Raw genomic sequence first — 26005 nt, forward strand, 5'->3', positions numbered from 1 at the left:
AAAACATTACTTATAATAGGGGAGAAGTTAAAAATTTCGAAAAATATAGAGGAACTTCGTGCAAAAATTTCAAGAATGGCCTTTAGACGTTATTATTGGCATCTGAAATATGAGTTCATTACAATAATGCACCGGCAATGGCCGGTGTGAAGAGGTTAAGTAACTAAAATCATTCTTGAAACTTGAACGAAATGGCACACAGAGCTCAATCGCGAACCTTGGACCTGATTGACTTTACCGTCGAGAGTATGAATCATGAATGTGAAATGAAACTTTCTCTCTAAGAATGGTTGATTTTAATATCTGGTATCCATTTCTACACGAACGCTTAAAACACTCAATAAATACAATAGATATCTCGGTGCCCTACAACACGAAGTCCGAATTTTACAAGATTAAAAGATTAATTGATAAATTAATTTTTTTCATATATTGTATATTAAAATTTCTTTCGAGATACTTTTAATTTCCCCTCATGACTTTTTTTATAAAAACTGAACTAAACTAAAAATGGTTCTTAAGTTATGTTAATAGCAGGGTTTTCAAAATAGAAGTCCATGGCAAAAACAGGAAATGTAATAAACTGAAATTCTATGAGCAAATCATTTATTTGTTATTTGTTATTATTTTAGGTGAATTGATTTTCATGCCTTCTTTGTAAAAACCTATTAAAATGTTTATCAAGTTAAGTGAATTAGTGTTTTCAATATCATTTACACATCGCTCAGTTCCTTCAAATTGTATATCCATAGCATAGACTGGAATGATAATCAACTACATTTGTATTCACAGCTAATATTTATTTCTTATTTTATTTAAAATTTTTTTTTCTTATTTTTCATTAAATCATTTTATTTTATTTTATTTTACGTTACTTCATTCTATTGAGTTGGTCAATAGGTTCATAGCGTTTTTATAGTTTCATTTATTTCACAACGATTTGTTTGCTGTTTGGCAAAGGGTAAGTATTCATTCGATAGAACTCTTTCTGCTCTACAAAACTATGTTAGTTGTATTTTTATTCTTTTTGTTATTTAATTTTTTATTAGATTTGAGGCTTAGAAATGGAATATCCAGGAGCTAAAATCAACATTTTCGTCACCTGCTCTTCTTTGCTTTTCATCGAGGTCAAAAAGCTGCCGAAGCAGTCCGAGACATTTGCGACGTGTATGAAGAAAGTGTCATAGGTGAGTCTACAGCACGGATCTAGTTTGCAAAGTTCACAAGTGGTGACCGATGGCCTTCTGAGTTCGAGGAAGAACGTCTCAAATGACTTTTGAAGGAGAACGGTAGCCAAGCCAGTCGTAAATTAGCGAAAAAAATTAGCTGCGATCATAAAACGATTCTCAATCATCTTCATTCAATGGGATTTACCGAAAAATTGTGAGCCTGGGCCACTCACGAGCTCAACGAAAAAACAAAGAAAGTCGCCTTCAAATTGCTTCTCAGATCTCGCCCGCCATCGAGCAACGCGGGGTCATAAACAGCGCTTTTTGTACCGAATCGACACGGGAAATCAGAAATGTTGCCTATACATCAATATGAAGCAAAGAAAGGAGTGGGTGGCTCCAGGAGATACGTCCAAGCCGAGAGTCAAGTCGGATCTGCCTCCAAGGAAGATCGTGACATGTGTTTGGTGGAACTGCGAGGACATGGTGCACTGGGAAATGCTCCACAAGAAGCTCTACATTGCCCATGATCAGACCATACTCCTTCACGACAACGCCAGTCGTCAAAGTCGCGCTCCAAGACCTCGAATGAGAGGTCGTTCAGCATCCGCCGCATTTTCCGGATCTTCCACTGACCGATTGCCATCCTTTCCGCTCCCTGCCAATCCATATGAAGGATATTCAATAACAAAGAGGTCCTTAAAACTGGCTCAACGACTTCTTTGTCGCCAGATCAGGAGAATTTTGGCGGAACGGCATTAACAAATTGGTTGAGAGGTGGGAATACGTTGTAAACAGCAACGGCGAATATATGTATAATTGATTAATTTATTCATATAATATTATTATTTTTTAAATAAAAGTCTTCGGTAGAAACGCTACGAACTTATGCCCCAACCTAATATTTAATTTTTATTTTATTTTGTTTTATCATATAATGTTTTGTTTTATTTCCTTTTACTTTCATTTTATTTAATTTAATTTTATTTTATTAAAAAAATTTCATTTTAATTTCTATTTTATAATTTTATCTTATTTTTTTATTTTGCTTTATTTAGATAATTTTTTTTTACTTTAAATTTTTTTTTGAAAAAACATTTTTATTATGTTTAATAAGTTTACCTTATTTATTTAATTTTATTTTATTTAGTTCAATTTTGTTTCGTTTTTAAGGGGTACATACCTCCAGAATTAAAAAAAAAATCGATGTTTTTTTATATATTCTTTTATAATATATATTCTTAAGTGTTTTCCCTATTGTCTGTTGAGTCGGCTTTTTTATATCTTTATTAAAAAATTTTATAAACATATTTATACATACCTTTTTTAAAATGCCGTAAATTGCAAAATTTTTCGAAATACAAAATCAGGCCCGATAGACTATAGCTACAAATTTTTAATTACAAGTTGTTTTTTACTTTTTGCAGATCCATCAACATTTCAAGAAGAAATGATGCAGACCGTGGAACAACTTTTTCTCATTGTACTCTGGGTCACGTGATTTTGTATATACTAATTTTTGTAAAGAAAAATTAAAACAAATTTTTTTATAAAGTTTAAGTACTAATAAACAATGTATAATATATTTTTATATTTATTTCTATTGTTATCCCTTCTAAAAACAGGCTTTCTTTTAGCGCATTTTTGGTGCTGCTGGACGTGTGTAACCCCTTAATTTATTTTATTTAAAAAAAAAATGTTGATAAAAATTTCATTTAATTTCAGTTTGTTTAATTACATTTTTTTTGTGATGTTACTTAATTGTTTGTTTAATTTTATTGTGCTTTAATATAATTTTATTTTATACTATTTTATTTTACTCTCACTTTGTTTCCCTTCACTTTTTTTATCAAATTTATTTAGTTATTTTATTAAATTTCAATTCATATCTTCAATAAATTATGATTATTTTATTTTTTTAATTTCATTTTATTTTATTTTATTTTGTTTATTTCTTACCTCAGTTTATTTTACTTTATTACAAAAAATTAAAAAAAAAAATTGATTTTATTTCATTTTGTTTATTTAGATACATTTTTCCTTTATTTGTTTTTCTTATTTACTTTTATTTAATTATATTTTACTTTGTTCTCTTTTATTTTATTTTACTTTATTTAATTACATTTTTTATCCTACTTTATTTGGCTCTAATTTTGTCTCCCTTCATATTATTTTATTTAAAAAAAAATTTAAATAATGATTTCAGAACGCAAGAACATGGTTTCAGTTTCTTGTTTTAACGAAAAAAATCTGCTGGAATGCATAACAAAGGAATAATCATAAGGCTCTGATTAGCAAGCATAAAACACAGAAAATAAAACTTGACAAAGCTGATAAATCTAAACATTTGTCGGTGAATGGATCGTTATAAATACGTATAAATGTGTGCAAAATAATTCTTCAGCCCATTGAGCAAATTAATTGTTGGTATTTAACAAAAAAGATTTTCTATTCCTAACTTGAGATCATTATTACTGAAAATAATTCGCTGGAGCTATAAACTTGGGAACCAGTTTCAAAAAGTTATATTATCAAATATTTTTTACTCTTATTCTTATTTTTATTAACTACAAATTATAAATTCTGCAACTACACACATAATTAACTAACGTAAATCGTTTTAATGAAGTGAACATGCTGATGCCACGTATGATTTGACATGAAATAGAAAACAAAAAATTATATACTTATAAATACTATATAAACAATAAATATCTATTAAATAAAAATAACTTATTTGAAAATTGATTATTCGTAATCTTTAAAACTAAAGACCCCAAAATTTATTTAGTCACAGAACGTAATTCGATAAAATTAAAAAAAAAGTCATTAAATTTCATAAACCCAGCACATAAACACAAAATACAGGGTGTGAACAACATGATGTGCTTGAAAATGAAACGAAATGAAATGGTGCAAATTAGGGTGAAGTGAATGGTGAAAATAATATCCCAATCCTGTGAGAATAAATAAACTGTAACCATAAATTTTAATTTTGAAAAAAAATTAATCCAAAAATAGGTGTTAACACTTTTTAGCAAAACACAGTATGAATATTTGAAAACACTTATATGGGTAAGTTGAAAAAATGTACAAAACGTAGTTGGGGGCATGAGATGATTTGAATGACGCATATTTAGGTATTCAAATACGATTTTATGGCTTTCGATGAGTGTCGACGATTAATGATTCACAGATTCGTTGAACTGTTGAGGGTCTAAATGAGAGGAGCAAATCAATGCAATGCGCAAAAAGTGCACCAAAAGTAGATGCCGCTAAGCAAAGGTACTTACAATGGCAATGGTGCTTACTTATTGCAAGTACCGTTGCTGTAAGTTGAAGCTAACCCAAGCCTACTTTAGGATGCAAGTTTTGGCGTAAACTAAAATAAACTGCGTTTGAGCAAATATTCGAGTAATCATAAATAAATAACTCAGTATTAAATATGTATACATGAATGTTTGTATGTATGTATAACTTAACAACTAAAACTCCATGAGCTTCGCAAAGAAGGGGGCTTATGAAAAATGGCAAACGAAAATTTTCACACTTCATGACTTCCGAGGATAAATGAATAAATGATAGGATAGATCAGTGAGTGAATGCATTCGAAGATGATGTTTTTGAGTGTGTAAATGAATAAATGGAATTATTATTCTAATTTTTTTTTTGTAAAATCGGGAAACAGGCAGCACTGACTGCGCGTAGTATTCGTAATAATTTTTTAACATATGGAACAAATTAAAATTATGAGCTACTTATAAGTACGTGGGATTCTTTTCACAAACAGAAAATTTTGCGCTTAAAATGCGTGACAAATTTGAAAATTAACAGTAAATTGCACAATCATGTAATTTCGAAAAAAATCCGATTGCTTTTTCACTCACCCTCATTGGAGTCTTCTGCGAATATTTTTTTTTTTGTTTTTTAAATAATAAATTATTGAAGACACAAAAATAGCATTAATTAGCATAAAGTTGTGTTAAATACACAGAAAAAATACAATATTTAAATGCTTTTAGTATACATTTGCAATGCCGTTATACATAAAATACGTAAATGTTATTAAAATTTATATCTCAAAATATTGCGAAATATTGGCACTAACTTAATTTTTGTTTTATTTTATACTCGCTAGTATTATTTTTAATTATTCTTTGCATTTTTGTTCATCAAACTCACCGCCATAATTACCGCGTGGTCCATGATCGCGATCACATTCAGCTTCTGAGATCTCATTGCTCTCTTTGGAGTCATTGAACGATGAATTGCTCATGTCGTGGTTGCGTGGTGGTGGTGGTGGAGGTTCTGGTGAACCATTGCCTGGATTACGTGCAGAACCTGATTAATAATTGCATGAAACCTTTATAGCCACCCGCACTATTCCATACCAAAACACTTGCGCTCCCCCTACTTACCAACACTGCGACGTCCCATCGAGCCGCGTGAGCCATAATGATCATATGGTGTTCCATATGGACCGCCATACTGTGAGCCGTATTGATCCTCTTCGGGTGCGCAATTGGCGGGATCATCATATTCGGGTCCTGGGCCAGAGTACAGGCTGCCACCCTGTGAGTTGACGCGTGTGTAACGGCGCTGAAATATATAAACAAATTATTATTTGGCATTACAAACAAAAATCCAAAAAAAAGTAATTAAAAAATTAATAAAAAACATTTCATTTCTCATTTAAAAACATTTAATGTTTCATTTAAACATGAATGAAAAATGAATTTAAACACTTTTCCTCCACTCACGTATTGGTCTTCCTCAGCGCAATTGGCTGGGTCATCATATTCCGGTGCTGGTGTATAGATCGACGACTGGCCACCCTGGCTATTCTTACGGGCATAACGATTGGCACGTGGCATTGACTGTGAACCGGAGCGTGAGTGTACATGTCCGGGATGACCGGGTGGTCCCATGGTGCCAGCATGTCCGGGTCCGGGTGCATGTCCGTTTTGATGTGGGAAGGTTTGGAAGTTCATAGCCTTTGTGGGATCCATTTCTTCGCGGAAGCCGAGCAGGTGGAAAGTCGCATAGGGGCAGATCTCATCTTCCATGCCTTTTGTGGTTGTATTTTTAGGAGTTTTGTAGAAAAATTTGTTGAATTAGTAAATTATATTAAAAGTTAATAGAGGAGTGATGTTTATTTTTTTGTTTTGTTTGGTAGTTTAATGGGTTATGTTGTTACTGTTGTTACCATGTACTGCGTTAAAACGTTATTATTCGAAAGAGCATGCAAAATTTTAATAATTTTTATAAATATTTCTAATTTTTTATTTTTTCTTATACATACACATACGCACACACTATTACTTACTGTTAGTAGATGTTAAATTCGATAGTCTTTGTTTGAGGGCCCACAAAATTACAAAAAGAGAACTTAAATATTTTAGTAAAACATTTTTAACGAAAATAAAACTATTTTCTGACGATAATTATTAATAAGAAGATATTTAATAAATTATAGGAAAAAGAGAAGAACATAAGCACTGCTCGAAGCTTTTAGAGCTGTTTTTATTGTGTAGGACTTAAAAAATGTGCAAACATAATTTCATTGCAAGATGTAATAAATACGGACCGAAATTTCACCAAATTAAAAAAAAAAAATCTTATCCTATTTAAAAAAAAAAGTTTATCTTGTTTCTTGCCCTGTTTTTTTATAAAAAAAATTAAATCTTACCCTATTTTTTTATAAAAAAAAAAATCTCACCCTATTTTTTAATAAAAAATAGTATCTTACCCTATTTTTATAAAAAAAAAATTAACCTTACCCCATTTTGTTATTAAAAAATTAAAAATCTTACCCTAATTTTTTATAAAAAACAAAACATAAAATCCTACCCTACTTTTTATATAATAAAAAAAATTTATTCTGTTTTTTACAAGCCCTATTTTTTATAAAACTAAAAAATTAACGTATTTTTTATAAAAAAAAAAAATTTATATAATATAAAAAAAAACCTTACTCTATTAAAAAAAAAAAATAATAATTAAATCTTACCCTTTTTTATACCAAAAACTAAATCTTACCCTATTTTTTCTAAAAAAATAAAATCTTACCCTATTTTTTATAAAATAAATAAAATCTTACCCTATTTTTCATAAAAAAAATTAAATTTTATCCTGTTTTCTATAAAAATAATAAAACTTACCCTATTAAAAACAAAATGTCACCATTTAAAAAAAAAATAAAATCTTACCCTATTTTATAAGAAAAAATAAAATTTTGTCATACTTTTTATATAAAAAAAATAAAATCTTACAATATGCAATATATTTTTTTATAGAAAAATAAAATTTTACCCTACATTTTTTATTAGTTCTACTTAAAAAAGTTGAAAGTAATTTCAAAATAAAAGTTTACGCCTTATGAAAATGAGGAGTGAGTCCGCTTGCGATTTTTATTATTAAGTCTACTCAAAAAAGTTGTTGGTAATTTAAAAATTAAGTAAAAGGTCGTTCATAAGGCGCGCCTGGATGTTATAAAAATTTAAGTTCATTCAGCCTTCACTATTTTTCTTCAAAATATGGCTCTTAACAATTATAAGGGAAAAACGATATCATTTAAATGTCCACAGTGAGCAGGACTACGGGCCGTCATACGAGAATTAAAATTTTCAAGAACTCGCTCACACATCGCATTGAGTTCAGCAGTCTCGATCAGAATGTTATGTTTTCCCGTATTGTGTGACTTGTGGCTAAGGCCTTCTATTTACGTTGGGAGCACCTTATACATATGAACAATGTAGGTAGGCTGGTGAAAATAGATTTGAATTTTACGAATGTAATTATTTTGAAGCACTTTCGGGGTGGAAATAAAAAAATAAAAATATCCTAAGCTTAGAGAAAATTTATAAAATTTCCAAAAAAAAAGACGAAAAAAAAATTTAGTGGCATTGTAAGCCAACGCAATTTCGAAAAAGATTAGGAATACGTTTTCTAATTTTTTTCTTCTTTTTTTATGTAAGCTAAAACTGCCAAACATTTTGAATGTGAAATTTTGATTTATGTTTTCTAAGAAATGTATCATTGTATTCTGAAGCAATTTTAAAGTGTTCCTACGACAAAAATAATATTTTTCAAATTTCGAATAATTTTGAGGTTATGTGTTCCAGAGCGCTTCATTGCATTCATTTCAGTAGTAAACACAAAAAAACAAAAAACAATTGTGAGCCTCTTGCAACCTTCGATCGATTAATCTGTTGTTAGTCACGAAAAATGATGCGAAATTATGGATAAATAATATCGAAAAAAAAAGACCAAAAATAAACGGAAAAATCTTTCAACACAATATTATTAAAAAACAGAACTCAAAAATTAATAAAAAAAAATTTTATTCTTCAAAAATAAGTACCACCCTATTAACGCCTACCTGGATGTCTGTAATGGCACTGTACATCCTCGGGACCATAATGATTACCGTGCAATGGCACTGGTGGCGCCTTCAATTCCTCATACAAGTTTGTACGGCGTGGATCCCAGGTTGAGTGATTCGAGCGAATGCCACGTGCTACTCACACAAATGCACACAAGCATTGCATGGGCAATTTGTGTATGGTGTGGCATAAGCCCATAGAGGTTTTTATAGTTTTGATAGTAATAAATTTATATGTGGGGTTTCGTGTAGTTGTGTAAGTGTTTGTTGTTTGTTTGGTATTGTTTTTGTAGTCATTTTAAATGTTTCCGTACGATTTTAAAAATTCAATATAAATCGTGTTTTATATAACATCAAGCGGTTGCAGGAGTAAAAAAGCCATATATGTACGTAAATTGGGGTTTATTCGGGTTTATAGGATTTGTTGTAGGCAGATTAGATACGATGGACATAAAAATAAAAATGAATAAAAAACAAATAATTTATATTTTAAGTAAAATGGCATAAAAGGCGAAAGCATTGAGAGTGAAACAAAATTTTCATAAAAAATCTCATTTGCTACAATTTCTTAATTAAAAAAAAAAATTAAAAAGGGGGACTCTCAAATGCATACTCTTGCACAAAAAATTATTCGCGTCGATCGGGAGTGGGCAAAAAATAAAGTATCGATAGTTGTCAGGTTATCCTGAAGTGCAAACAGTAGCATCAGCGTTCTTATTTTTCTTCTTCTTGGTTAACGCCGAGAAACACCTCGATATGTGCATGGAGGGGTTCATTGATTTAAAAAAGGTTAGATACCGAAAATAAGAGTTCTTGGTCGGACAAACCTCTAGTCATTCTCGTACGAAAAAGCGACAGCAATGGGAATGGTAGTCCTGGTGGTTTATCGACAAACCTTCATAGGCATTCATACAAGAATGTTGTAATCGAAGACCAATCCCTAATTATCGAAGGCGAAGAGCTTCAACTGCATCCTGAGTCCCTCATTTCAGTGGCACAAGTATTGTACGTTCTGAATATTAGAGCAAATTAAACTCATAACTATCCAGATGTACTTAACTTATATGCCCGTCTTGTTAAAGAACCCCGTATAATATCAACCAGGTAACGTTTGAATAGGTCTAAGCTACGAAATTCTTCAACAACTGAACAAGAGAGCACATTTTCTCTGATAACTAAGCTGCGATCAAGGCCCTGACGATGCCATGGTGCCGATCCAAACTTGTCAACTCTTGTAAGGAGATTAAATTTCTTGGGTGTGCAGGTAACATTTCTCCAATCTGGGTTCCAGCACATAAGAACATATAGGGAAATGATATTTATGATGAGCTTGCCAGGAAGGGGACTGAATTGGTCTTAGAGACCCCGCATCCCCCTAACTATTGTTAAAGGGGAATTGCACAAATTATTTCTAAGGAAAGCGCATAAAAGATGAAGCTCCATTTCCCCATGTGCTATTTCGAAAACCCTTTGGCCTCAGTACAATAGAGGGAGGGCACAGAAAGTCCTGGAAACTCCACGCCATTCAATTTCCAAACTCATAACTATGTTTATCGGTCTATGGATGATCAATACACGCGCGGGAAAACTAGGTTTACCATTTAACCCCATTGCAGAAGCTGTGTGGCCCTTTTAGAGAAGAAGACTACTGTTAAGTACTTTTCTTGTAAATGTCCGAGTTTGGTAGCTAGATGATTAAAGTCACTGGGTGCTCCTTTCTTTGACAGCCTGAGGCAGTGCGCCAACCTAAATCTCATCAATCGTCTACATTGCATCAACAGCTCTGGTTGGCTGCCCATGGAGATCTGAAAATGGCGGTCTGCTGAGGCGTGAAATTCCAAGCACGAAATTATTTTTCGTAAATTTCTTGAAAATCACTCGACTTTCTCAATGGAAACGAATCACAAACACAAAGAAATAGACCGATCTGGCTGAAATTCGGTGTGTGTTCTTCCAAGAGATGCTGCTGACTAAACATAACCCTGATATGCGCTGCTGGTTCTATCTCTCTGATTTTGCACGGACTTCTCAAAAGACCCTCATAGGTGCTGACCCAATTTTTCGTTGTACGCTGACAGAAACAATGGGCTGTACAGATGATAAATATAAGCTCTTATGAAGATTGAAGGTGTATCTATTAAATAACGGTAATGCAGCTACGCGTACGCAAGCGCCAAATGTCAGTTGTTTAGCATGAAGCCTTTTCTTTCGAATGCAGTACCTCTTTCCCTCAAAAAAAAAAAACTAATCAGTATAGTCCAGAATGCGTGAGCAATGGAGCGATCCAGAATGGACCGATGGGTCCAAGAATGAAATAGGGTCTGAAGTCGGATGGTACTTAAACGATAGTAATAAGTATCACTATGCTATGGAGGAAATGGCAACTGTTTTGAAAACGGAAGTTTTTACCATCCTGAAAGTAGCCGAATGAATAATAGAGAGGAGATGGAGCGGGAAACAGATTGGATTTTTCAGTGACAGTCAGGCTGCACTGAATGCCCTGGAGAACGCGAAGCAAACCTCAAAGATTGTTCAAGAATGTAAGAAGAAGCTTAATTCTGTCGCAAAACAAAACAGGCTTGTACTTATATGGGTTCCAGGATACTTCGGTGTTCAAGAAAACGAAATTGCCGATGAATTGGCCATCCTTGGATCAGCGGTTTCCCCACAAAGGCCAGAATTGGATCAGCGATTATGTAGGCAATCTACATAAAGAGCGATGGTCCGGTCTAGAACGCTGCAGAACTGCAAAGTGTTTTGTGACAAGTCCGAACAGAAAACTGTCAAACTTTCTACTAAAACTTGGAAGGAAGATGTTCGGTTGATGGTCCGTATCATTACAGGACACAACCTATGGAATCAGCATATGGCCACCATTGGAATCATTGAGGACCCAATGTGCCTGTCGTGCTTGAAGGAGACGGATAGCACTGTGCACTTTCTCTGTGAGTGTCCTGCCTTTGCTAGAGCACGGCTACGAGTTTTGGGTTGCGATGTCGTGAGAATGAGTAATATTCGTTCTCTAAAACTAGAGGATATTTACAGATTTGCCAAAGAGTCTGAAAAATTCTCACAGGACTAACTATCTCTATCTCTGTCTCAATTCTTTCCTATTTCTTTCTCTGATACTTTTCTCCTTCCCTCCTTGACTATCTACCCTCTTTCCAGAGCTTTAAATACAATGGCCTGAGTATTTTAGGAGCCACCAAATCTCCTGGTGCTCCTTGCCTCGACTTTTTCAAATTTCAATTTCAATAGTCCAGAATAGGCTGACAGAAGAAGATTTGCAGCACTGTTTGGAGCAATGGAAGATGCGAAAAGAGCGTTGTGGTAGTAGAGCAGGGCTATAGTATATTGAAAGGTTATAATAACTTGTAAGTATGTAAGACAAATAATATCTGATAGTCTCTAGTACATTTTCGAACAGCCTGGGCGTATGAGCAACGACTACCCGCACACCTATTCGATGCTGCTCATTATTCGCAAATTGTACAGCGTACGCTCGAGCTTGTCGAGTATTTCCGAGTAATTTGAGCGAAACTTGTTATTATTCCTTTTTTGTTAGCATTTCTTTCAGGTTTTACAAACTATTCATTCATAGTGCCAAACATCCTTGGAAAGCTAAAGAAATGCATTTAATAAAAAATTAAATATTTTTCCCAAATTCTTTGAAGGAAGTATACATTTTGTTTTTGTATGTATTTAAAATATAATATTTATTATTATTATTAGTAAGCTAAAAAGCAACTGCTGTTTGTTCAGAACCTTGAACATTTCGAACAAACATTTGAGCAGTTGGGTATTTTGCACCGTCGCACTTTGCACAGTTCCACAGTGGATTTTTAACCAAGCACGAAACGAATACCATCAAAGTACGAAAAGTAGAGTTCCAGAAATGTTTTGAGGGCTGGATCAAACGCTGGCCTAAGTGCGTTGCAGTTGATGGGGAGTACTTTGTAGGCGATAAAATCACTTTTAAGGAATAAACTTGTATTTTGAATTTTCTGAATATATTTCGAGAACTTTTCGATCAAGGTGGTAATGTTGCCAATACCCCAAATCGAGCGATTAAAATTGATTCCTATACGTTAGCAAAAAGTTTCGGTTAACATAATTTACTCGATATATTTTGTTGTGCTGTTTTTTTATTATACTATATGGTACAATATATGTATATAACAAGGTGGCGCAAAATTAATCAACCTATCGGAAGATTTATAATTTTTTCGTCATACGTCCATCATATTTAACACTTGTGAACTAAACAGTTGTAGTATACAAACAAACAAGCATTAGAGCGACTTAAAGATTTCGACTAGTAAATTTTTTTTTATTTATTAATTACCCTATCGGAGGATTCATAACTTTGTGAATCAGACAACTGGAGTAGACAAACAGACAAGCACTGGAGCGCCTTTTTATATAATACTTTTTTTTAATATACATATATCTTTTTTTTTTAAATGATAGGATTAATTTTACGCCACCTTGTATTTGAAGTAGCTAGAGATCATTTGCTGAAATCTTGTTTCACTCAGAATAAAAGCAAAAGTCATTACTTAAATCTATTATCTAAATTTACTACAACATTTATGAAGCATGCAAAAAGTATAAAATTTTCCCCAAAAGGACATTACGAAGTCTTTAATAATTTTTTTTTTTTTCAAAAACAACTGAATTAAATATATGTACAAAAAACGCTACACCGTGAGAAGAGATGTTTCAAAAGTGCGTACAAAATAAGCGAAATGTACATTTTTTAAATCTCAACTTAATTGTATGTTAAAAAGTACGCTAGAATTTGTTAATTTACATTTGCATTTTTACTTTAACTAGTTTTTCTTTAGCATTTTGTCCTTTTTTACTTGAATTGAATTTGCTTATGGCGCAAAGCATGAATTGAATAACCAATAAACTGAAACCATCATTAAAATCCAAGCCAAAAAATAAATGACCAACTTGTCACTCCAAAAATCAAAAACAAAGAAAAACCAAACAGAATAGAAGAACAAGAGGATATTTGCTGGCATTAATAAATGTTGTCGTTTGTAAATTTAGATGCTTACTTATCACTGTACCTCGCTTAATCCGGTCACAGGTGTTGTAGTTGGAGCCGGGCACTGGTGGCAGCTTGCGGTTCGGTGGTGCAATATAGCCGAGTTCATCACGTAAATCTGGTCGACGCTTGTCCAGAGTGGCGCCAGGTCCCATGGTCTGATTATAAACTACATCATCTAGAATTAATATATGATATGGCAAACTCAATATTGGGGGCACTGAAGATGCTTTTACCACTGACTTTCAACTTATTTGGCTTAAACTTGAAACTCTCAAAAATTCTTACTTTACTTCTGTTTTTTGTTTTCGCCTTGTTTTTGTAGTAGATTCGGCAGCTAAGTGTAAAATTTTTACTATGCATTTTGTTTTTGTAGTTTTACTCAATTATTTGGCACAGTGCACATTTTTTTCGATACAGCCACACAAACGCACAAAATTCGACTTACGTGTTCTTGGTTTTTGTAGTGAGTGCCAGAGTTAAAAAGAGAAGGAGAACGAGCCAACGAACGAGCTTAAAAGAATTAAGGTTGGTGCAACACATTTTTATATAACTAATTACATGTGTTTCAATTTTCTTCCAAATATTACCAGTACAAGTACGTTACGTTTAAATATATTTTCTGCGAAGTATTAAATTTAAATACGAAATTTAAATATGAAATTTTAATACAATAAAAAAAACTTTAAAATTTTTTTTTTTTTTTTTTTTTTTTCATAAATATACCAACATACGTACGATTAATTCAAAGGTACGAATAATATTATGAAATGGATGATTTATGATTCCATGTGCTATAATTTTGTGGTTCATAAGACGGGATTCAAAATTGTACCGATCATTGTTTCTCTTCTATGAATTTCGATTTTTAGAAAAGCATCTTAGTTTGGGGTTCTTGGGATTTCTTTTTTAAATTAAAAATAGTTTTCACATAAACTTAAAGGAAACTAAATTGAAGATTGAAGTGTATGTATTGACGAGAAATTTAAAAAATTAATAGCGACATCAGAGTGGTGAGTGATTACAGAATTAAATAGAGTGGTGAAATGTGAAGGGAAGGAAAACCAACATTCAAAAGTGGAAAGTGGAAGTGTGTGGAAACATTAAGAAGAGAACTTTGAATGTTTAAGTAGAAATAATAAATTGGACTATGTGTTGATTTCAGAATGCTATAATTACAAGGAAAAAATACTAAGGGGTTGTGTGATGAAAACTTGTATCTAGGGAAGCTAAATTTTATAATCACAACTCGTTGGTATATTCATAGCAGGTAGCCAAGCCAAGCCTAGTCTTAATATTACCTGAAATTTGTGTACAATATTTTGTATCTTTTTTTACTTTATTCAAAGCAGGCAGTTCCCTTAATATTTTTTGGGATGCGAAAGGATTTTTGTTTGTGGATTATTTGCCAACTGGTAAAACAATGAGTAAATCGCTAAACTTTTTTTGTTTTATTCAAAGCAGGCAGTTGCCTTAATATTAACTGAAATTTGTACAAAATTTTATGTTTAGTGAATGAATTAATCGATAACCTTTTTCAGTTCTATAAATTTAGAACCAAGCGCGACTTTTCATTTAAATCTCACATTGATTCGGAAAAATATTTATATTTATTATATATTATATATTTTTAATTCAAATTATATTTCTGTTGTCTTCGAGGGAAGAATACTAAGCCTCCTACTTTTCATATATTTTGCTAATCACATTTCCAGTTGTTTTAAAAACGCAAATTTTTTTTGGTATGCTGATGATTTAAGAGGGCAGATACCTGTAAAATTTCGAAAACAACAACAAAATTTTTTTTCATAAAACGTTGGTATAATCCTTTAAGAATATGTTAAAAAAATTTTGGAACGTAAATTTAAGTATTTCTTATATTATAGATCGTCAACCGTGCCGACTCTATTCTATTTAGACACGTTTTTCTCAAAACTATATTTTTCGTATACTGTAGGTAGGTAGGTAGGTAGGGTGGTTGTCGTAAGACACACTTAGACCTTCGGCAGGTTCATTGTGATACCACTGGAGCTTATCCTTACTCTACGTGGTCCTTTTCAAACCATCCGGAGCAGAGCTTCGTTAGTTTTAGATGGGCTATGTCCGCTACATCGGTTAGAAATGCTGTATCGAGAGTGCGCAGCCTTCTCATAGCTAGGCTTTCACACTCACATAAAAGGTGTCTGACTGTTTCCTCTTCTTCTGTATTAAGACAGCTTCTACAGAAATCGAAGTAAGGGAGTCCTAACCTTCTAGCGTGGCTGCCTATTAAACAATGACCAGTTAAAACACCTATCATTTTTCTTATAGATTCTCTGTTGAATCGTAGCAAGATCTTCGATCGACCGCTGTTCCAGTTCGGCCATGTCTGTCTGCTTAGTTCGCATGTTGTGAGGTTTTGCCAGATTGTATTTACCTTTTTGATGGTTTCTCTGTCTATAAGTAATTTACAAGTGGCTATGAGCATGGGTATCAGCGTCTTATCCGGTTTGAGATCGAGCTTTGTACCGGTTCTTGCAAGTTCATCCGCCTTGCAGTTACCTGCGATGTTCCTGTGGCCTGGTACCCAGATAAGGTGCACCTTGTAGCGCTTAGATACGTCATCTAGTAGTTTAAAACATTCTAGAACTGTTTTTGACGAGTGCGTTTTTGATTCCAGCGCTTTTATTGCTGCTTGACTGTCCGAGTAAATGAAGACTTCATTTGCGGATAATACTCTCGTTTTTATTTCTTTAAGTCCCTCTTTTATGGCAGTGACTTCCGCCTGAAATACACTGCAATGATCAGGTAAGCGAAATGATTGGCATACTCCGAGTTTGCCGGAGTAGACCCCTCCACCTACTTGGTTGTCCAGTTTTGAGCCATCTGTGTAGATGTTTAAGTCATTTATCTTAACAATGAGCCCGTTATCCCATTCCTCTTTGGAAGGAAATACTGTGACAAAGGATTTATCGAAATTGATGTCCTTGGTCCTACAGAAATCCGTTGTGCTGGGAATGCAGGGGAATTGTTCTAAAATTGAGGAGTGCCCTCTTTGGTACGTTCTGAGTAGGCAGATTTCTCTTAGTCTGAGAGTTGCTTTGGCAGCTGTTTGCTTACTGTACTGCTCTATTGGTAAAATGTTAAGCATAATATTTAGTGCATCTGTGGGTGTGGTTCTGAGGGCCCCGCAGATGCAAAGACTGGCCATTCTTTGTACGTGTGCCATGGTTCTTTTGATGTACAATTTATCTAAAGCTGGCCACCATACTAATATGCCGTATGTTAGGATTGGTCTGACAATTGCCGTGTAAAGCCAGTATATGATAGATGGGGAGAGACCCCAACTTAGTCCTATTAGCTGTTTACAAGAGTATAGTGCTATTGTCGCCCTTTTTACTCTATCTTCGACATTTGCCTTCCAAGTTAGCTTTCGGTCTAGTATTAGACGTAAGTAGCGGGCCTCATCACTAAATGACAATGCCGTTCCACCTAGGGTCGGAGGAGCTATATTTGGAATTTTATGCTTCCTGGTAAATAGGATGAGTTCAGTTTTATTGGGGTTGACTCTTAGCCCATTTGCTTTTGACCAGTTTTCAACCATGTTTAGTAAATCTTGCATGACTTCTCTAAGTGTATTTGGGAATTTCCCTGTTACTACCATTGCAACATCGACCGCATATGCTACGACGTGTTGTCCTCTCTCTTCTAGGCTCTTTAGCAATGAGTTTAGTGCCAGCACCCATAGGAGAGGGGACAGCACACCGCCTTGAGGTGTTCCTCTGCTAACTTTTTTCTTGATCTCTGAGGCCCCTAGGGTTGCGATCACAAATCTGCTCAAGAGCATGTTTTTGATGAACTCAACCAGAGCGCCAGAGATCCCGAAATCTGTCAGTGCCTTTATTATGGTATCCGGTAGGATGTTGTTGAATGCGCCCTCGATATCTAGAAAGGCTACCAGTGTGAATTCTTTATTATACATTGACTTCTCAATTTCTGTAACAAGTGAGTTAAGTGCTGTTTCAGTTGATTTCCCTTTACAGTACGCATGTTGTGAGATGCTGAGCTTATTAGGGCTGATGTTAGCCTTAATATGCTCTTCTAAACTGTAATACTGTATACTGTATGCCAATTTCGAAAAAAATATATTGACTTCTTCATTTTAAATAATTTTAATGAAAATCAGGGAAAATATGGCCGTTTAGAGATAGATACCCCGTGAAAGTTTACCGCATATAAGCCCATACATGGTATTGCAGTTTTGATTCAATTTTGTTTCCAAATTAAGTATTATAAAATTATTTAAATTATTATCTGAAGCCATCAAATGTACATTTAGTAATAAGAAAACGCAAAAAAAATGTATATTATTTTATGACCTCTCTCTTGTGCAAATGGCTGAAATATCAGAGTGAAAGTGCGCGTGATTCATTTTCAAAACGGGATAACAGTGTAAAACGTAAGAATTTTGTGGAAAAAAAAAATTTAATGGAGTCGATATACTCATCTTTCTTGATAGATAAAAACTTTTCCGCTTTTCAACTATTTTCTATACTTTACAACTAGTTTTTATATATTGTTCCGTAAAAAACAGCCAAAATATAAAACTTCTTCATTATTTCACTTTTAGTATCTCTTAAAGGTAATTAAATAAAGCTCTTTCCACCGTGAAACAATTTTTTTTAACGCTTTGTTAACTAATGCAGTAAAGGGTTAAAGATGTACTAGGCGCTTGCAAGTACAACAGACGCTATAAATCTTCAATCAGATTTAGATAACTTCGTTGCTTGGTGTACTAGGATTTTCAATAAGTTTTGCCGGTCGATAGGATGGGTATTGCTACTAGCCTATTTTTTTTTCGTTATGTTGGTATAATATTCATATGAACTTATATGAAGTTTCATTTCAATCTGTCAACTCATTCTTTGTTTACAAGCTAGCATTTGTGATTTGAATTTTTTTGTTTTTGGAAAGTTTAAAAGCAAAGGAGATTTATGAACGAATGTACAAAATATATAAGGACTTTTCGCCATCAATTAGTACAGTAGAAAAATGGGTTGCTGAATTTAAACGTAGTCGTACAAGCCTTGTAGACAATCCACGTCAAGGACGTCCAAAAACAGCAACAACACCAGAAATAGGAAAAAAATACAGGATATCGAATTAGAAAATCGTCGAGGGACTGAAAGAGATTTAGTGGATGTCCTCGGCATCTCATTGCGCAGTATAAGCAATATTTTGCGTGAAATATTGGGTTTCATAAAGTTGTGTGCACAATGGGTGCCGCTTTCGCCAACAATGGAACTAAAACATATTCGAATGCGACTTTCGACATTCCCAGCAAACAGTTAGACCGTTTTCGAAAGGATAAAGTGAATTTTGTGCGTCGATTCATCACTATGGATGAGACTTGGGTCTATCACCAAGATCTTATGTAAACCATAACAAGAGGTTCTAGAACCTGGTTCTTTTCTCCGAGACGAGTTGGGCCAAAAATCAGCAAGGAAAGGGTTTGCATCAATTTCTTTGGATGCGAAAGGATATTTGTTTGTGGATTACTTGCAAACTGGTAAACAATAAATTCTGAACATTATTGTAACCTTTTAGATAAGCTGAAGGAAAAAATTCGTGAAAAAAGACCCTCTTTGCTAATATTTTTCAACAGGTCAATGGCTAAAATCCATGAATTAAAGTTCTAAGTGTTGGAATATCCACCGGATTTACCAGTTTTGGTCACAAGCGACTTCCATCTGTTTTCAGAACTAAAAAAATGTATGCGTGGAAAGCCTTTTCCATCAAATAGCCCTTCAGATTCTCACTTCAGGGATGGAATACATAAATTGAAATCTCGTTGGAACATGTGCATTGATGTTCAGGGAGACTATACTGAATTATAAAGTGTATTTCAAACCATAAAATTGTGTTTTTAATATCGAGCCGCAAAACTTATTAAACAACCTAGTAAAAGAAATAAGTTATGGCTCTTCTTCTGCATCATTTTCTCTTATACCTACTTTCTACCACAAATACATTGAAATTACACGTTTTCAAAATCATATTCCGTACTTGCTTTTATACGAAGTTTTCGTGCGGATTTTATTGAGCTATGCACTATAAATCTGTTATATACCTCTCTTGTACGTTCGTAATTGGAATATGTCGTCTTTATTTGGATACCATATTATGCATGTCACATTAGTTAGTAGGCTTTAATGTGTTAATCCAATTCCATTCTATAAAACTCGGTGCTTGCTAATAAGCCTAAAAATCCCTAGATAGCAGCAGAACTACTCTATCCTCACTTTCATTTTCCAAACAACGGGTAGGTATTTGGTCAAACTCTGCCTCCAATTTGGAGGTGTGCGTCTTATTGTTTTTCCACAAAAGAAGGGACTTACAGTTTTAAGCCGCCACCGACCTGTTGATGGTTTGTTATGAGAAGTTTTTTCACGGCACTCGATGGTTTTACCATTGCCTGCCAAGAGGCGTTGGAAAAAACCTTTTCTATTATTTGATGTTTAACTCGAACCTGGGCACTTCCGAATGGTAGTCCCCCATGCGGCTACGGCGACCGCCATGCACTTTATAATTTTCTCTTAAGAAGATTAAGGAGAGGTTTCAGATAGCCTGAAGTCGATTTTTACACATTCAGTTGTCAAAAGGCGCTCTCTTTCTGTATATACCTTTGTATTAAATAGCTGAGAAAGCCTTTAACATACGATTACGAACATTTGGGTACATTAAAGTACTAATATACTAGTTAATTAATATTTGTTGCGCACTACTCTTAAATTTCTTTTCTTACAGTTTTAGGCAATAAATCAATTTAACAGTCGCTATGATTATACCAACTAGGAGTTTGATACGGTAGGAATTTCCGATTCGTTAATGTGATGAGCTGATGGGAATAACGATTAACATTTAAGTGGATACATATACATAAGTGAATATACTTGCTTGGATATTTAAGTAACAACAACGATTAATTAAATATTTTTAATATATACATTTATATACATTTAGGTTACATAGTTTCTACTAACGGTGATTAAGAACGGGAAATAGTTTTAAGTTAAAGCGATTTTCAATTAAAGGGAATCGAAGTTGGTAAACGTTAGGGAAAAAGAGAAAGTACAAAAAACTTGAAGTCTTATTAAAAAAAAATAAAAAAACTAATATTAATACAGTTTTAAATGCAGTATAAAACAATACCTCCATACAAATTTATCTTTATAAATCCATTCAAAATTTGTATTATTATTTATTTTTTTATTTTTTGATAAATACTACCGTTACATGGTTAGTAATTAGCTATTTAATAGGACTATCAATAAGTTCGTGCGGTTTTTTTTCGAAATTTGAAACTTTATTGACGTAAAATGGTTACAAATTTAATATTCAAAATATTGTCCATCGCTTACTACTACTTTTTCCCATCTTTCTGGCAATTCACGGATTCCCTTTGTGAAAAATTCGGTCGGTTTTGCCGCAATCCACGAATCGATCCATTTTTTGACTTCATCGTAATTACGGAAGTGCTGGCCAGCCAGGCCATGTTGCATCGATCGGAAGAGATAGTAATCGGATGGCGCAAGGTCTGGACTATACGGCGGGTGGGGTAGGACATCCCATTTGAGCGTTTCTAAGTATGTTTTGACCACTTGTGCAACATGTGGCCGAGCATTGTCATGTTGCAAAATAACTTTGTCGTGTCTATCGGCGTATTGCGGCCGTTTTTCTCGCAGTGCTCGGCTCAAACGCATCAATTGTCGTCGGTAGACATCCCCCGTAATCGTTTCATTCGGTTTCAGTAGCTCATAATACACAACACCCAGCTGGTCCCACCAGATACACAGCATAACCTTCAGGCCATGAATATTCTGCGCCGACGTCGATGTTGAAGCATGGCCAGGGTATCCATACGTTGCCCGACGTTTTGGATTGTCGTAATGGACCCCCTTTTCATCGCCAGTCACAATTCGATGCAAAAAACCCTTTCTTTTGTGCCGTTGAAGCAGTTGTTCGCATGCCATAAAACGGCGTTCAACGTCTCTTGGCTTCAATTCATACGGCACCCAATGGCCTACCTTTCGGATCATTCCCATGGCTTTTAAACGTTTGGAAATGGTTGATTGATCAACTCCCAAAGTTTTTGCAACCTCTTCTTGCGTTTGAGCCGGATCTTGATCGAGCAATTCCTCCAATTCGGTATCCATGAACTTTGGCGGCGCACCCTCGCGTTCTTCGTCTTCCAAGCCAAAATCACCACTTTTAAAGCGTGCAAACCACTTCTGGCACGTTCGCTCAGATAGAGCATGCTCACCATAAACTTCCACCAAGATACGATGACTTTCGGCTGCTTTTTTCTTCATATTAAAATAATGAAGAAGAATTCCCCGCAAAAACACATTATTTGGCACGAAATTCGACATTTTCAAGTGTGGTAAAAATATTGTTGTTTACGCTTCAAATAAAAAACTTATACTGACGTTTGTGCCTTACGACAGTAGCTCTCCAATGAATGTTTGGAAATGTGGATCGATGGAATAATAATCAAGTTACGCCATCTGTTGTAAAACCGCACGAACTTATTGATAGTCCTATTATTATTTACTAATGGTGAGCGTGTAAATGTCAAGAATTTTTGTGCCCTAATTTAATTCATTAAATCGAAGTCGAATTGTGTGTTGGTATATTTGTGTTGCTTTTTTCTAATTTTTTCTCGTTGTTTCTCCATCATAAAAAATTTAAATGTTCGCAGGATTTCATGCTAATGGCTATCTATATATGTTTTATATACAGGTGTATATGGTTAGTTAAGATGAGTAACAATATTTTACAACAACTAACGCGATAAAAAACATTTAACACGAGATTATGATACACTACCCATTTTATAAAAGATTTTTGGTTTTTAGATTGCCGATGTGAGAGTGACTAAATTATGGGAAGCACCAAGATTCAGCAATTTGGTGGTAAAAATAAATTGAAGTTCTAATTTGAAAACTAATCATTTGGCATTTCTTTCAAAACAGAAATAAAATTCGAAAAATACTATTTTCATATAAAATACATATATATATATATATATTTAGATAATATTGATAAAGCACTCCGCTATGGGCGCTCAAGCATAGAATAAGGTAAAACCTACAGTACACATCCTTTTGTCCACCTCGCAGGTCGTCCGCACGGCGTCTGGAAAGCGCTACACACACAACAAGTATACCCACCGCTACCACAATGACTGTGGCTATGAGAGGCACCATGAAATTCAAATCGAGCCATTCGGGCATCCAGGCTGGCAGGCGCAAGCGCGTGTTCAAATTGCCTGCGCCGTGGCCATCGTCGAGTGGTGCAATAGTGCCTGATTTTTATGCGTGCGTAGTTTTTTATATTCGAAATACAATTTTTACATACAAACCGGTTGTTTTGTAGTTTTTTGTGGTATGTTTTGTTTATTACAATTGTAGGGCATGCATAATTGCGATGATCGAATTTTCGAAATTGCATTTTCGAATTTTCGAAAACCATATTTTTTGTTCATATCGATATTTATGGCAAGCCAAACATTTAAATATTTTAATAATTTAAATTTTGAATATTTTTGCACAGTAGGGAAAGGATGCATTTTTACAATAGATGTTTTTTTATATCGAATTAATGTTGAAATAAAAAACGATAACGAAAATAAAAGTTGGTTTTTGATTTGTTTGTTCGTGATTTTTTTTGTTTGTGGTTTTTTTTTTTTTGCGTAGGTACATTAAGCACATTATAATATAGAGTTGTCAGATAGCGTAGGAGAATGTAAAAAAGAAATGGAAAGAAAGAAACGAAAAACGAAATTCGATTAATAAAATTCTGTGTAGATACCTTTATGATGATTGCCTTTGCTACGTAGAATACAAATAACAATTATCGCTATGATTATAACGAGTAGAGCAGCTACCACCGGTACAACTAAATTTAAGTTGGAAAGTATGATGCGTATCGTATCCTCGGCGGTTAATTCTGGTAAGTCACGCGAAGGGGCGATTGTTCCTGTAACAACCAAAGTATGTAGAAGAAGCACACAAACAAACATACACGCACACACACGCACAAAAAGAGACAAAGAAGAAAGACACAGAGAAAGAAATAGGCCAAATTTAGGCATTACTCGATTAAGTCGTCAATGCAATGTTGATTATTTCGTTTTTCGAAATTATACATATTTCGAACATTACTTTTGTACGTTTTTCTTTTTTTCTTAACAATTAAATATACAAAAGTTGAATTCGAAATTTTTGCTTGTGTAAGTGTAAGTGAAAAAAATTGTCAATTAACAAGAGTAAAAAGTTTAAAACGAGTAACGCAGAATTCGAAGAAAACATGTAACGCTGTGAAAAGAATCAGCATATACGTTTTAGTGTTTGTGAGAGTATTTGAAATAGTAGAAACTCAAGCGTATATAGCTCGAAAAGTAGTGTTCGAATAGCTTTGAATGTTCGAGAGAAAATATGGAAAAAATTCACAGCTATAAATTTATTATGTTACATTTTATTTAGTAAAAAGTAGAGTGAATTTCGATATCAGTTGGAACAGTACAACAGTTTGAAAGGCGACCGTTCGAAATATACGTGAACATATATATAGAACATTTAAAAACTGTAAAAATCAGTTTTTTAATAAGTAATAAAATTTCTATGCATTTTGACAAAATTACGATTTTTCGAATATTAGTGCAAGTTCTCAGACGCATGTCCGATTTTAAAGTGCAACATTTTGCATGAGAAAATAAGTTTGAAAGTCAACTTTTTGAAACATACACACGTATTACGTATAAGTATACACTTACTTTAAAATTTAGTTTTTGAGTACATTATGCGACTTTTATGAGTTTTGACTACCTGAAAGTTTTTAGACACATGTTCGAAGTTTCGAAGTTAAGTTCGAAAATTCGAAGTTTCGTTCGAAATTTTGAACATGCCCTCTAAGTTATCAAAATTCACTCTTCTTCCACCTTCATATCAACACTAGTAAATGCAATATTATTTTAAAAAATTTCTAATTATTACTAAATGCAATTTGTTTTCGTCCAGTTTTTCACTAACTAAAGTTCTAGATGTAAAATTTATTATGTATTTGATTAAAACTATCTCAAACGTAAGCAAATAACAGCGGTAACTGTAAGTTAATTAACTTTAATTTTAAACTTGGCAAACTCGAACAACATTCCTTGATTAAAAGTTATTAATATGCTGTGTTAAATAGTTCATAATAAATATATAATATATTATTTAAATAATTGTTTAATTAGTTTCTAATGAGTAATTTTGTATGAATTTAAATAATGTATGACTATTTCACAAATGGCAATGTATTCATGAACGTGAGTGTAAATGACGATTGTATGTATGTATATATGTATGTATGTACGTAATCTTATATGTATGTATATAAGAAATATGTATGTCAAAATAAATGCAGTTATGCACGTATGTAAAACTAAATCGTAATTGAATTATAATCGAATTTGACATAAATCGAGATAAAAAGACCCAAATTGAAAAACGAAATAAACTCAGAGAGACGCAGCGAATTTCTTTCTTCTGTTCTTAGGAAAAAAATATAGCCTTGGCACTCATTTATAGGAAATGGAGGTTGAAGCGGCACTTTGGTTGTTGCAGGTTTAAACGATCCCTTCTTTTATTAATTTATTTTTTCGATAAAGAATTCTCAAAGTATTCTTGGAACCCAAATAAAAAATTACGGAAAGCAGATCTATATGAAAAGCTATAAAGTGTGTTTCAATGCTCTGGATCTTGGTGTGGTATAGAATGCTGATTATTCAGGAGCAAATAAGAGTTTTTGTGTAACGAAAAAGATACAAAAAAATATAAAGGATGCATGAAAGTAGGTAAATTATGAAATAAAATAAAATCTCAAACTAGATATTTGAAACATGCGATGTTGCTGATATTAGATATTTTCGAAAAAAATATTTTTATGTATTTAATTGCAGCCCCATTTAGATTTATATCTAAAACGTGGGAAAAGTGAGACCTAAGTAAAAGCAAAAAAACACTTTACCAAAATTCTAAAACTCCATCCTTCTTCTTCTCCTTCTTCTTAGCTTCACAGTCCGTGGTGGACCATAGATCATTAACAATTTTTCTCCACTTCATTCCATCCTCGGCGCCATCTTTCCAGTTATGTACGTTCATTACCTTAAGATTTGATTCGACGCCATCTAACTATCTCTTTTGTGGTCGCCATATTTTTCTTCCTCTATGGGTGTTAATGAATACTAATTATCTATTAAAGATACTCTAAAAAAAGGTGATAAATTGTGCCAGGAATGTCCAAGCCTTCAAAATAAATATATTCGGGTCTATCAGTCACAAAAGTGTAAAAGCAAAACCTTGAAAAGTGGTT

At 33.6% G+C, this 26005-nt stretch overlaps 1 protein-coding gene across 1 annotated transcript in view; it reads right to left on the reverse strand.

Moving 5' to 3' along the window:
- Positions 1-26005, reverse strand: part of LOC128867720 (cell adhesion molecule Dscam2) — a 245634-nt gene that overhangs the window by 11868 nt on the left and 207761 nt on the right. The window contains exons 17-22 of the mRNA XM_054109170.1: positions 22743-22955; positions 13632-13787; positions 8551-8688; positions 5930-6237; positions 5588-5768; positions 5352-5510 (exon numbers count right to left, since the gene is read on the reverse strand). Of these exons, the coding sequence (XP_053965145.1) occupies positions 5352-5510; positions 5588-5768; positions 5930-6237; positions 8551-8688; positions 13632-13787; positions 22743-22955 (1155 nt within the window). The remainder of the gene's footprint in view (positions 1-5351; positions 5511-5587; positions 5769-5929; positions 6238-8550; positions 8689-13631; positions 13788-22742; positions 22956-26005) is intronic.

This window comes from Anastrepha ludens, chromosome 6 (genome assembly GCF_028408465.1).
Source record: "Anastrepha ludens isolate Willacy chromosome 6, idAnaLude1.1, whole genome shotgun sequence".
In the NCBI taxonomy this organism is placed as follows: domain Eukaryota; kingdom Metazoa; phylum Arthropoda; class Insecta; order Diptera; family Tephritidae; genus Anastrepha; species Anastrepha ludens.